The sequence below is a fragment of the Schistocerca americana genome, chromosome 7 (assembly GCF_021461395.2).
Source record: "Schistocerca americana isolate TAMUIC-IGC-003095 chromosome 7, iqSchAmer2.1, whole genome shotgun sequence".
Classification (NCBI taxonomy): Eukaryota; Metazoa; Arthropoda; class Insecta; order Orthoptera; family Acrididae; genus Schistocerca; species Schistocerca americana.
The window spans coordinates 549,692,762-549,706,648 of NC_060125.1; the positions used below are offsets into that span (position 1 = coordinate 549,692,762).

General features: G+C 44.6%; 1 protein-coding gene across 1 annotated transcript in view; it reads right to left on the reverse strand.

The window, feature by feature from the left end:
• The window catches only part of LOC124623084 (serine/arginine repetitive matrix protein 2), a 495,093-nt gene that overhangs the window by 184,899 nt on the left and 296,307 nt on the right, over positions 1–13,887 (reverse strand). The window contains exon 3 of the mRNA XM_047148875.1: positions 11,776–11,967. Within this exon, the coding sequence (XP_047004831.1) occupies positions 11,776–11,967 (192 nt within the window). The remainder of the gene's footprint in view (positions 1–11,775; positions 11,968–13,887) is intronic.

The window sequence follows — 13,887 nt, forward strand, 5'->3', positions numbered from 1 at the left end:
CGGTGTTTCCGTCATTCGTACTGCCAAACCCTTGTTTCGGCATGTCAATTACAATTCCAAGCTGCTCTTTCAAAGCTTTTTGAATGTTGGCTTTCAATATCGATTTTTCCTCTTTATCTTCTGCTTTACGTGCCTGCCACTTTTTTGTTTTCATTTGGTATGCCAAATGAATACAACATTCAAAACATCGAATCCAGCCGTGAAGAGTTGATAGTCCGTACTGCAGATAGTCGGGAGTAACTTGTTTTTTCAAAACATCGTCAATGTTATTAAATTGGGCAGACGTAGTCTTGCAGAGATAGCACCGTTGCGCAGATTTCGTGTTGGTGATAGCATTGCACACTTTACCGTCTACCATGGTCATGCTTAAATTGTATTTAATGGAAATGTCTTTCCCATGAATAACTGTTTCGAATGACTGGAGTTGTTCGATCTGTTTGTCGTAATACGCTTTCTCATTTAAAGACGTTTGCTCTGTTTCCTTTGTAAATTCTAACTTCAGTGGTCTGCAAAAGAGGGTTGAAGACGGCTTCGGATTAATCCATAAGATCTTTTGTTCTTTAGTTTCTTCATTTACACCTGCAAGTTTCAGTGGAACAAGCGAAGTGAAAAATAAAGTTGCATCTGAAATACTCGAATCTGAAAACTTCATTTTATACATGCTTTGCCCGGAGGTTCCGTCAAAGACCCACTTAGAAATAAGGGCCATATTAGACATTTCCGAATCACTCATATGTAAAATATCGTCTCGTTTCAGCAGTAGAACACGTTGAACAGTGTGGTCTAACAAAGCTTGCAACCGTACCTCAGCTTTTGATTCGGTAAAAGTGAGGGTTACGTCTGGAGGGCAGCAAGCTTTTTTTGCTGCCAAAACAGCTGAATACGGTGGATATAGTGTGTTTAAGCCTTTTCCTTTAGCCCCATTTCTCAAATGCTGATAAGATTCTTTTGACAATTTCAAGTCGAAAAGGAGTGCTAGACCTTCATTTGCATCATATGAGGATGGCGATGATGTTGAAAATCGCAAGCCTGCCTTGTATTTTTTCACCTTGGATGGACTTGAAAGTGTGACGTCTTTCACAATCTTCGCAGCATCTGGGTGACCCGAAGATCGAAGACTCATTTGCGCGACGAACGATAATTCGACAGGACTGAACTTCGTACCAATCTCCTCAGTTCTCCTTCTTTTAGACCTATCAGATAATGTTTCAAATTTTGTGGTAGGTCGGCCTGTTGATTTAGTCACACTTGCAGGTTTCGAATCAATCGGAATATATACTATTGTACACTCCTGGAAATGGAAAAAAGAACACATTGACACCGGTGTGTCAGACCCACCATACTTGCTCCGGACACTCCGAGAGGGCTGTACAAGCAATGATCACACGCACGGCACAGCGGACACACCAGGAACCGCGGTGTTGGCCGTCGAATGGCGCTAGCTGCGCAGCATTTGTGCACCGCCGCCGTCAGTGTCAGCCAGTTTGCCGTGGCATACGGAGCTCCATCGCAGTCTTTAACACTGGTAGCATGCCGCGACAGAGTGGACGTGAACCGTATGTGCAGTTGACGGACTTTGAGCGAGGGCGTATAGTGGGCATGCGGGAGGCCGGGTGGACGTACCGCCGAATTGTTCAACACGTGGGGCGTGAGGTCTCCACAGTACATCGATGTTGTCGCCAGTGGTCGGCGGAAGGTGCACGTGCCCGTCGACCTGGGACCGGACCGCAGCGACGCACGGATGCACGCCAAGACCGTAGGATCCTATGCGGTGCCGTAGGGGACCGCACCGCCACTTCCCAGCAAATTAGGGACACTGTTGCTCCTGGGGTATCGGCGAGGACCATTCGCAACCGTCTCCATGAAGCTGGGCTACGGTCCCGCACACCGTTAGGCCGTCTTCCGCTCACGCCCCAACATCGTGCAGCCCGCCTCCAGTGGTGTCGCGACAGGCGTGAATGGAGGGACGAATGGAGACGTGTCGTCTTCAGCGATGAGAGTCGCTTCTGCCTTGGTGCCAATGATGGTCGTATGCGTGTTTGGCGCCGTGCAGGTGAGCGCCACAATCAGGACTGCATACGACCGAGGCACACAGGGCCAACACCCGGCATCATGGTGTGGGGAGCGATCTCCTACACTGGCCGTACACCATTGGTGATCGTCGAGGGGACACTGAATAGTGCACGGTACATCCAAACCGTCATCGAACCCATCGTTCTACCATTCCTAGACCGGCAAGGGAACTTGCTGTTCCAACAGGACAATGCACGTCCGCATGTATCCCGTGCCACCCAACGTGCTCTAGAAGGTGTAAGTCAACTACCCTGGCCAGCAAGATCTCCGGATCTGTCCCCCATTGAGCATGTTTGGGACTGGATGAAGCGTCGTCTCACGCGGTCTGCACGTCCAGCACGAACGCTGGTCCAACTGAGGCGCCAGGTGGAAATGGCATGGCAAGCCGTTCCACAGGACTACATCCAGCATCTCTACGATCGTCTCCATGGGAGAATAGCAGGCTGCATTGCTGCGAAAGGTGGATATACACTGTACTAGTGCCGACATTGTGCATGCTCTGTTGCCTGTGTCTATGTGCCTGTGGTTCTGTCAGTGTGATCATGTGATGTATCTGACCCCAGGAATGTGTCAATAAAGTTTCCCCTTCTTGGGACAACGAATTCACGGTGTTCTTATTTCAATTTCCAGGAGTGTATTTAACCAGGTTTCGTTCTTCTTGAAAAAATATCCTTGTCGCCGATTTGTTCCTTATACTTTCTTCTTAACTTTGTTAACAAAATCGAAATGGTAGGCCTCATATCATAGGGAATTTTAATTGTATGTCCACTTTTTTCTGTCAACGACCTTTCCAAATGTTCTATGACCCCTTCCAAATCATTTGACAAATACTCTTTTGTTATTAGGAAAATATCTTTCCTCGAAAATCCGATTCTGGAATACGCTGGATCAGATGAAACTGAAATTAAAAACAAATCTGTGTTACACTTTTCGTCATTTTTCTAATTATTTTATTCTTTACAATGCTCCTACGTGTCGATTGTAATTTAAATTGTACAAATAAAACTCATAATTAATTGAGTCTACTGTCATTTTTGAAGATGTCTGAACAATGACATTTTGCAAGTGTCGCTTAAAACGTGGCTCAAAGCCAGAGTCGCAACTAGTCGCAGGATTTGAAGCTTAATTTACAAAGGTAATAATATATACTTGCGTACACAGCGCAAAAGAAAGCGGAATGTCGTGGAATTCGTAACTTATCTCTATTTTTTAAGCGCATTTTACGATTTTGTCATTCATTTCCCTGTAGTACGTTAATTGAAATGTAAACGTGCATAATTGATGATTTAATAGTGATATAAGTGTTTTTTCACTAGTACATACCTCCTGGAATACATTCCATATTGAAAGTATTGGTTTCACTTGCACAAAACATAAATAACTTCCTTCAACAACACGACTGTTTTTGTAGCCTGGCCAGCTGCGCGCACGCTAACAATGAACTGCCGCATTTGACCTGAGATATTACCGAACAAATGCACATCTGGTCGTCCGCACAGCCGGCATTCAGTTATCCCAGTTACTGCTGCTGCCAACCTGATAGTCCAAAATCCCCATCTTTAAACTTTTTTTTTCCTTTTTGGCCACGTTTTCAAGATTCTGGCCCACTGTGCGGTGTGGAGTTTCCGCGCCAAGGTAGTCAGTTTATCTGTGGTCAGGCAATTAAGTATCCACAACCCGTAGTGGCAATCGATGCTATATTATCTGCTAGTTGCTTAACATAGCTTAGCGCCAGCGCTGCTTCTTTCGCATGGACTGGCCTGCAGAGATTGTTTGTTTCTATTTAAGCTAATTTGTATGTTGTTCACAAACTGCAACGCCTTCTAAGCTTGTCACCCTAATTAAGGCCATATAAGAATGGTCTTTTCCAAGTGTACTTTTGACCAAATGCGATTCTGGTAGCTGGAGTCGAAAGTTTTGTTAATCATGCCTTCTGCGTTCTTGTGGAGATATTTCAATAGCAACTTTCATGCCCTAACAAATATTTCTACGTATCTAACCGAGAAGTGAAACACCAATTTTCATAAATCTAGTTTTGAAATTTTTTTGATGTAACGAAATGTTTTCTTAAAATTTTCATCCCCTATTACACTCCCTTAGAGGTTGTATTTCCAGAAACACTGAAAGACGTATTTTTTTTATTTCTAACCGAGAAGTCAAACACCAGTTGTCATAGATGCAGCGGTAAAATAGTTTATTAGTTCTTTAATAATTGTTAATTTTGAAGAAAAACTTTCACCCACTATTTTACCCTCTTAGCGGTTAAATTTCCTAAAAAGGTGAAACGCGTATTTTTTATTTTCTGACTAAGAAAACAGATACCAGTTTTCGCAGTTCTAGCTTAAAAATTCGCATAATAGCGACATACTTTCAAAAAGCCTTTCGTCCCTTATTTCACCCCCTTAGGAGTGGAATTTCATACAATCCCGTTTTAAACAATGTCTAAAATATATGATCAACAGCCTCAGCAAACTTCAACTTTCTATCCTCAGCGCTTTGAGCTGAGCGATGATGAATCAGTCAGTCAGTGAATCAGGACATTGCCTTTTATATGTAGAGATAAGTCTCGGATGGCAATTATATTTGCATACTGCAATGCAGCAAATTGTGGAATAGTCTAAAATGTTTGAAGCCGCAAAGCAGAATTGTATGAGAATTAGAAGAACCACAGTTACACAATACTGTTCAGCACCGCCGCCACGTAAGGTCATATAATAAAGATTTTTCAGCTGTACAGATGCATGAATCAGTCGTTTAGCTGCAGTGGATCAATATATGTGTGAATTTTACTTCACTTGTGTTAGGGAAACGTTATTAACCTCATTCATGTTCTTCCGTGCTAAGCTTCTGTTCCTGATGCTGAATATTTCCGAGTGGCCATAAAATTCGGAGTATTTAATTAAAAAGCACACCAGTTGCTAAAGTAATTACAAATTATTCACGGACTTCGCATTTGCTGACGTACGCTGCATTTGAGGCATACGAAAATTTGTCATAGACCAGGACTCGAGCCCGGCATATTCATATGCCACATTTGGAAAGCACATCTGTATCCGTTGCTGCTGATGTCAAGAAATGCGAATTCAGCGAATGATCTGACTTCTGTTTCATACTGCTGATCGTCAAATCAGGTCACTTGCACTAACAGTAATCTCCTTCAGTTTTCCAATAAAGTGCACAGAATTTTTAATGTGATAATCAGTTTTACCAATATGCAGTTCTAGCAACGATGATGATGATGTTTGGTTTGTGGGGCGCTCAACTGCGCGGTTATCAGCGCCCGTACAAATTCCCAACATTTGCTCAGTCCAATCTCGCCACTTTCATGAATGATGATGAAATGATGAGGACAACACAAACACCCAGTCATCTCGAGGAAGGTGAAAATTCCTGACCCCGCCGGTTGTAGCAACGAGGCGAGATGTCTAGCCAACTCTTGAGTAGGCCATCCAATAGCGCTCACAATCGGTCTCAATGGGACATTAGGCTTATGTATCCTCGGTAGCCCATATAATCTAGGAGGGTAAGCTTTCGTTTTTTATCCTCTGCATGAATGGGAGACATTTTTATTAATCGGTTCATAGCTCCTAACACTTTCGTTGTAGGATCATTTAGAAGCTTTTTTGTGAGTGTTAGAATCCAAGAGGTCACTGATCTTCCTATGGTAGTCCTCACGCTTCATCACGGCGGTAGCATTACCCTTATCAGCAGTAAGTACAATAAAAGTCCTGTCCGTATTGATCTCCCGTAGCGCGTGTTGACTAGGACATACCGATAAATTACAGGGTTATTACAAATGATTGAAGCGATTTCACAGCTCTACAATAACTTTATTATTTGAGATATTTTCGCAATACTTTGCACACACATACAAAAACTCAAAAAGTTTTTTTAAGCATTCACAAATGTTCGATATGTGCCCCTTTAGTGATTCGGCAGACATCAAGCCGATAATCAAGTTCCTCCCACACTAGGCGCAGCATGTCCCCATCAATGAGTTCGAAAGCATCGTTGATGCGAGCTCGCAGTTCTGGCACGTTTCTTGGTAGAGGAGGTTTAAACACTTAATCTTTCACATAACCCCACAGATGGAAATCGCATGGGGTTAAGTAGGGAGAGCGTGGAGGCCATGACATGAATTGCTGATCATGATCTCCACCACGACCGATCCATCGGTTTTCCAATCTCCTGTTTAAGAAATGCCGAACATCATGATGGAAGTGCGGTGGAGCACCATCCTGTTGAAAGATGAAGTCGGCGCTGTCGGTCTCCAGTTGTTGCATGAGCCAATTTTCCAGCATGTCCAGATACACGTGTCCTGTAACGTTTTTTTCGCAGTAGAAAAAGGGGCCTTAAACTTTAATCCGTGAGATTGCACAAAACACGTTAACTTTTGGTGAATTGCGAATTTGCTGCATGAATGCGTGAGGATTCTCTACCGCCTAGATTCGCACATTGTGTCTGTTCACTTCACCATTAAGAAAAAATGTTGCTTCATCACTGAAAACAAGTTTCGCACTGAACGCATCCTCTTCCATGAGCTGTTGCAACCGCGCCGAAAATTCAAAGCGTTTGACTTTGTTATCGGGTGTCAGGGCTTGTAGCAATTGTAAACGGTAATGCTTCTGCTTTAGCCTTTTCCGTAAGATTTTCCAAATCGTCGGCTGTGGTACGTTTAGCTCCCTGCTTGCTTTATTCGTCGACTTCCGCGGGCTACGCGTGAAACTTGCCCGCACGCGTTCAACCGTTTCTTCGCTCACTGCAGGTCGACCCGTTGATTTCCCCTTACAGAGGCATCCAGAAGCTTTAAACTGCGCATACCATCGCCGAATGGAGTTAGCAGTTTGTGGATCTTTGTTGAACTTCGTCCTGAAGTGTCGTTGCACTGTTATGACTGACTGATGTGAGTGCATTTCAAGCACGACATACGCTTTCTCGGCTCCTGTCGCCATTTTGTCTCACTGCGCTCTCGAGCGTTCTGGCGGCAGGAACCTGAAGTGCGGCTTCAGCCGAACAAAACTTTATGAGTTTTTCTACGTATCTGTAGTGTGTCGTGACCATATGTCAATGAATGGAGCTACAGTGAATTTATGAAATCGCTTCAATCATTTGTAATAGCCCTGTAGATGTAGGGGGACATGTTTTTAAAGACGGTGGTCATGAAATAAAATTTAGCGAGACGAGCGTGCTAGCCACGACATCGCGTTATTATGCACGTGTGCATAGGGAAGCTACAGAGATTCAGAAACACCACAGTAATTTTAATAGAGAAGAGGAAGTTAGACAAGATATGGCGGTTGACTTTGCACCAACGATGGGGCAATCGATTGCCTTCAATCGAGAATAATGACGTTAGTCGGAAGTAGATTTAGAGTTGGCCCCACGTGACGTATGGTGGTGCCCTCTAAGCGCTCTATATAAACAGGACCTGCACGGCCTGGCAGCGAGTCGTTGTCTCACCTCAGATGATGTTGCCCACAGTTAGCGACGAAACGTCAGGAAGAAGAAGTTTTACTGATCGACCACGGCCTCTCAGCCCAGAAGTTTTAACTGATGAACATGCCGTCCGTGAAAACTTACACCTTATGATTAGACAGTGTACATGTTTATGACACAAAAATTCCTTATCATTTATTTTTTACTATTATTATATCACATTCATTTGCTTGTATGACCATTCCTTCCATATGCGAAAGCCACTGAAAAGATATGCACATGTTACTACACCTTTCACATTGTCTCAGCCCTAAGCTAGGTGACATGGACTTAGTCTCTAACAACTGGAGTCAGTGCATGTTGAACTGTGAAGGGATCGGACGAGGACGTGTAGATCTGGCACAGAGCCAGGTATCTCCATGTCCTAAGACTTCAGGGATAGTATTCCTGGTAATACCTTTCGGTAAATCTCCACAACCAGCGCTGGTCGGTAGCAAACGGCGCAGGGAAAGCACATTTCACCTGACGCTATTTGATGATAAATATCTGAACATCTATTAATTGACATTGATATGGAGAAGAAGTAAAAACTTTGAGGTTCGCCGATGACATTGTAATTCTGTCAGAGACAGCAAAGGACTTGGAAGAACAGTTGAACGGAATGGACAGTGTCTTGAAAGGAGGACATAAGATGAACATCAACAAAAGCAAAACGAGGATAATGGAATGTAGCCAAATTAAGTCGGGTGATGCTGAGGGAATTAGATTAGGAAATGAGACACTTAAAGTAGTAAAGGAGTTTTGCTATTTAGGGAGTAAAATAACCGATGATGGTCGAAGTAGAGAGGATATAAAAAGTAGACTGGCAATGGCAAGGAAAGCGTTTCTGAAGAAGAGAAATTTGTTAACATCGAGTATAGATTTAAGTGTCAGGAAGTCGTTTCTGAAAGTATTTGTATGGAGTGTAGCCATGTATGGAAGTGAAACATGGACGGTAACTAGTTTGGACAAGAAGAGAATAGAAGCTTTCGAAATGTGGTGCTACAGAAGAATGCTGAAGATAAGGTGGGTAGATCACGTAACTAATGAGGAGGTATTGAATAGGATTGGGGAGAAGAGAAGTTTGTGGCACAACTTGACTAGAAGAAGGGATCGGTTGGTAGGACATGTTTTGAGGCATCAAGGGATCACAAATTTAGCATTGGAGGGCAGTGTGGAGGGTAAAAATCGTAGAGGGAGACCAAGAGATGAATACACTAAGCAGATTCAGAAGGATGTAGGTTGCAGTAGGTACTGGGAGATGAAGAAGCTTGCACAGGATAGAGTAGCATGGAGAGCTACATCAAACCAGTCTCAGGACTGAAGACCACAACAACAACAAATGGGATGTGTCCACTCTTCGCCTTTATGACGGCTTGGACTCTGCTGAGGACACTTTGAACGAGGAATCTGGATGTCTGTGGAGGAACGGAGCTCATTCTTCCTTAAGAGCAGAAATCAGAGAAGTTAGCAGTCTTGGACGCTGGGGTCGGGGCGAAGTAGACGGTCTTGGGGCCGGGTAGCACTCTGAGCAGGACTCTCCATTTCAGTAATGGTACTGAAAACCGCTGCCTCACAGACGCTATTTTGTGACAGAGTACACTGTGTAGACTGTGAGGCTGGTACAAACAGTCATCTTTTGCAAACAGTTCCTCTACTGTAGGCAGTAGACAATACTGTAAAACGTGTTCATATCCTTCTGCATTTGGTGTTTTATTGAGCACATAATGGATGTCATCCTAACACGAAAAGCACCCCTACCTCCTCTGTAGCCTCGCATCTGAGGCGCCTTGCCACAGTTCGGACGGCTCCCCCCGTCGGAGGTTCGAGTCCTCCCTCGGGCATGGATGTGTGTGTGTTGGTCCTTCGCGTAAGTTAGTTCAAGTAGTGTGTTAGCCTAGGGACCGATAACCTCAGCAGTTTGTTCCCATGGGAACTTACAACAAATTTCCAAAATTTTTCCACCTCTGTACTTCACTTTTAGCAATACACACGGTGTCTGGTGAAGTTCTCGACGTATTCTCCAAATCCATCGGACTGCCACAGGACGTAGCGTGATCAATCACCCCAAAGCACTCGTTTCCTTACTAGGAGCTGCTCTACCGTTGTACCCCCGCCTTCTTTACTGCCTACGCACAGTCACTGCTGGCAGCACTTTGGAACTGACGAGTGGTTCCTTAGTGATTTCATGCGATTTTTGTATAACCACCCTCTGCTATGCTCGGCTATACCTGCCTGTCAGTTCACGAACTCTGGCTGGTCTTTGCGTTTCCACTTGTCAGTTTTACGTGGTCAGGATGGTATCAGGAGCTCAGAAGGGCATCCGGGAAGTTTTTCCTCGACATAAAATGAGAAATGCTAGGATTCAGAGAAAAGTGGATTTTATTGCCAAGGGCTACCACTAACGGGAACAGTATTCGCGGTAACTGGATACGCACGCGGAGTGAACCGCATATGGTCCGGAAAGTGCATTTCGCCTTCAGTAGGAAGACTGGGGGACACGTCCAGAGGGTAAGGAAGCAGGCAGGCCAGAGAGCGACCCGCTGCCTCTCCGACCCTCTTGCGTACCTCACGTGGCGGCAGCCGGTCCTCCTACTGGCAGGTTTGTGTCAGAAAGTTGGTGTCTCTCTCTCTCTCAGCAATACCATGGTCGCGTACCTAGCTCAGCATAATAGCGCGGGAGCCGGCCACGAGTACTGTGGAGTGGCTTATGTAATTGCTCACGCCAGGCTAAATCAAAATGGTGGAAGTAGAATATAATAAAATTTTTACCATTATTACCCTTTAACTTTTACACAATCGTCAACAGTTGACTTGGGCAGCTGTAGAAGCGTCCCTGATGGCTTTGTCATTCTGGTGACATTCTACGACCAGTACACGTGAGAAGTGACTGAGCCCTCCTGCTGTTACTGCTCAGCTACTTTCAACACAATATTTCGCACCTCTTTTTATGCTGGCGAGTATATGATCAAAAGTATCCGGACACCTCTATGTAATGCGGATTACATAGAGGTGCCCGGATACTTTTGATCATATAGCGTACAAGTATGTCTTAAGGCTCCAATTATATGGGATCTACATAGTCATAGACCACAAGCTGTGTTGCGCCCTTGCAGTGACAAGCACTCTGATTTCTTGTCGCCGTCACACATGTCTTCGGAGTATCATGTAGGCGCCTTGCTGTTGCGTTTGCCTGCAGCAGCTTTTGCGAATGGATAAATAAAAGATGTGGCAAAGTCACACGTCATACACTACTGGCCATTAAAATTGCCACACTACGAAGATGACGTGTTACAGACGCGAATTTTAACCGACAGGAAGAAGATACTGTGATATGGAAATGTTCGCATTGACGGCACTTTGAACAGTGGAAGTTACATTTCAGATATGTTACGACCCGTGGCTCTACCCTTCATTCGATCCCTGCGAAACCCTACATTTCAGCAGGATCATGTACGACCGCATGTTGCAGGTCCTGTACGGGCCTTTCTGGATACCGAAAATATTCGACTGCTGTCCTGGCCAGCACATTCGCTAGATCTCTCACCAATTGAAAACGTCTGGTCAATGGTGGCTGAGCAACTGGCTCGTCACAATACGCCAGTCACTACTCTTGATGAACTGTGGTATCGTGTTGAAGCTGCATGGGCAGCTGTACCTGTACACGCAATCCAAGCTCTGTTTGCCTCAATGCCCAGGCGTATCAAGGCCCTTATTAAGGCCAGAGGTGTTTGTTCTGGGTACTGATTTCTCAGGATCTATGCACCCAAATTGCGTGAAAATGTAATCACATGTCTGTTCTAGTATAATATATTTGTCCAACTAATACCCGTTTATCATCTGCATTTCTTCTTGGTGTAGCAATTTTAATGGCCAGTAGTGCAGTATTTCGTCCGCGGACATTTCTCGAACAAAAATGGTTCAAATGGCTCTGAGCACTATGCGTCGTAACTTCTGAGGTCATCAGTCGCCTAGAACTTAGAACTAACTGAACCTAACTAACCTAAGGACTTCACACACATCCATGCCCGAGGCAGGATTCGAACCTGCGACCGTAGCGGTCGCTCGGTTCCAGACTGTAGCGCCCAGAACCGCACGTCCACTCCGGCCGGCTTTCTCGTACAGAAGATACGTAGCGCTCAGTGTGATGACGTGTGCTGGTAGAGTGAGGAAAGACATAGGTCAGCGGCAGATAGATAGACAGACAGGGGGGATGGGCAGACAGACCTTGCGGTGGCGCTGCTCCATGGCCCAGACGGAGATGATGAGGCGGCCGCCGATGCGCAGCACGCGCGCCAGCTCTCGCAGCGCCCCCACGCGGCGCTCCGTGGTGGCGAAGTGGTGCACCACGGCCACCGACAGCACCGCGTCGAAGCTCTCGTCCCGGAACGGCAGCGACAGGTTGTCGCACATCAGCACCTGCCACACAAGCGCGGGCCGTCACTGAGGCTGTCGGAACTCATGAGAGGCACAGATTGACCATATGGGTCAATAGGGCCTTGCCGGTGGCTGTATCTGTCTGGATGTGTTAAGGGGGGTAGGACGTGAAACGGACCGACCTGGAGCAGGAGAGGCACCACAGGACATTTTAATTTACATTGTCTATACTTTTACAAACAAATTCATAAAACTTTGTCAGCATGACCAGGTAGGATTCAGCATTCACACTCATAGCAGAGGAAGTTCAAAAACATAACAAAATTTTTTTTATGTGGTGTCACCGCCAGACACCACACTTGCTAGGTGGTAGCCTTTAAATCGGCCGCGGTCCATTAGTATACGTCGGACCCACGTGTCGCCACTGTCAGTGATTGCAGACCGAGTGCCACGACACGGCAGGTCTAGAGAGACTTCCTAGCACTCGCCCCAGTTGTACAGCCGACTTTGCTAGCGATGCTACACTGACAAATACGCTCTCATTTGCCGAGACGATAGTTAGCATAGCCTTCAGCTACGTCATTTGCTACGACCTAGCAAGGCGCCATTAACAGTTTATATTGAGATTATAACATGTACCGTCAAGAGCGATGTACACCAATTGTGGATTAAAGTTAAGTATTACATCAACTACGTACTTTATTTGCTACTAAAAATTCCCTTAACTGTTCCAGACCTCACGCCAGTCGGCGTGAGCTAAAAGCGTGCATTTCGGCCTCCTCTAGCACACGGTGTAGGCTCAAAAGCCAACACTTCATTTTACATGTGAAATTTCATCATTTTTTCACTTTGTATTGGCTGCATTTGTTGCTGTAGGTACACTTTTCTTCATAAGTAAGACAGATTCTTCGATGAATTTTGCGCAGCATACAAATCATACTTACAGGTGTAAGAAACTCTAGAATTTCCCAAATCTGTTAAAAATTGTGGTGAAAATTGAGATAATTAACTATAAAATTCTAGTTTTCTCTAAACACGAAGTTAAAAACGTAACAGCCCATTCATTTTTCCATAGATTAAATAAATTCTAGGGTTTCGTACACCTCTAAGTATGGTTTGTAAGCTGTGCAAAATTAATCGAAGAATCTCTCTTACTTATGAAGAAAAGTGTACATATAGCAACAAATGCAGCCAACAGTAATTGAAAAAATCATGAAATTTCACATTTAAAAAATATTATTTTTTCGTGTTTTTGAACTTCCACTGCTATGAATGTGAATTCTGAATCCTTCCTGGTCATCCTGACAAAGTTTTATGAATTTATTTGTAAAAGTATAGACAGTGCAAATTAAAATGTCCTGTGGTGCCTCTCCTTCTCGAAGTCGGCCCGTTTGACGTCCTACTCCCCTTAAAAGGTGGAGGGCGGAATAGAGAAACTATGAGCTGATAAAATTCCTCCCCCCCTCTCCTTTCCTCAGATTTCTCGAACATCTTTTTATAAACTCTTAAGAGAAAAAAAAGAAAGACGCACCAAGGAGGAATTATCCGAATGGGACAGAAATCGGTAGAATTGATGTACATGTATTGACAAACAAATGATAGCAATTTTACAAAAAATGGATAATTTTTTATGAGAAAGAGCTTCACAAATTGGGCAAGTCAATAAAGTGGTAGTCAAATGGCTCTGAGCACTATGGGGCTTGACTTCTGAGGTCATCAGTGCACTAGAACTTAGAACTACTTAAACCTAACTAACCTAAGGACATCACACACATCCATGCCCGAGGCAGGATTCGAACCTCTGACCGTAGTGGTCGCGCATTACTATATTTCAAGTTTATTCAGAATGAGATTTCCACTCTGCAGCAGAGAGTGCGCTGATATGAAACTTCCTGGCAGATTAAAACTGTGTGCCCGACCGAGACTCGAGCTCTGTACCTTTGCCTTCCGCGGCAAGTGTTC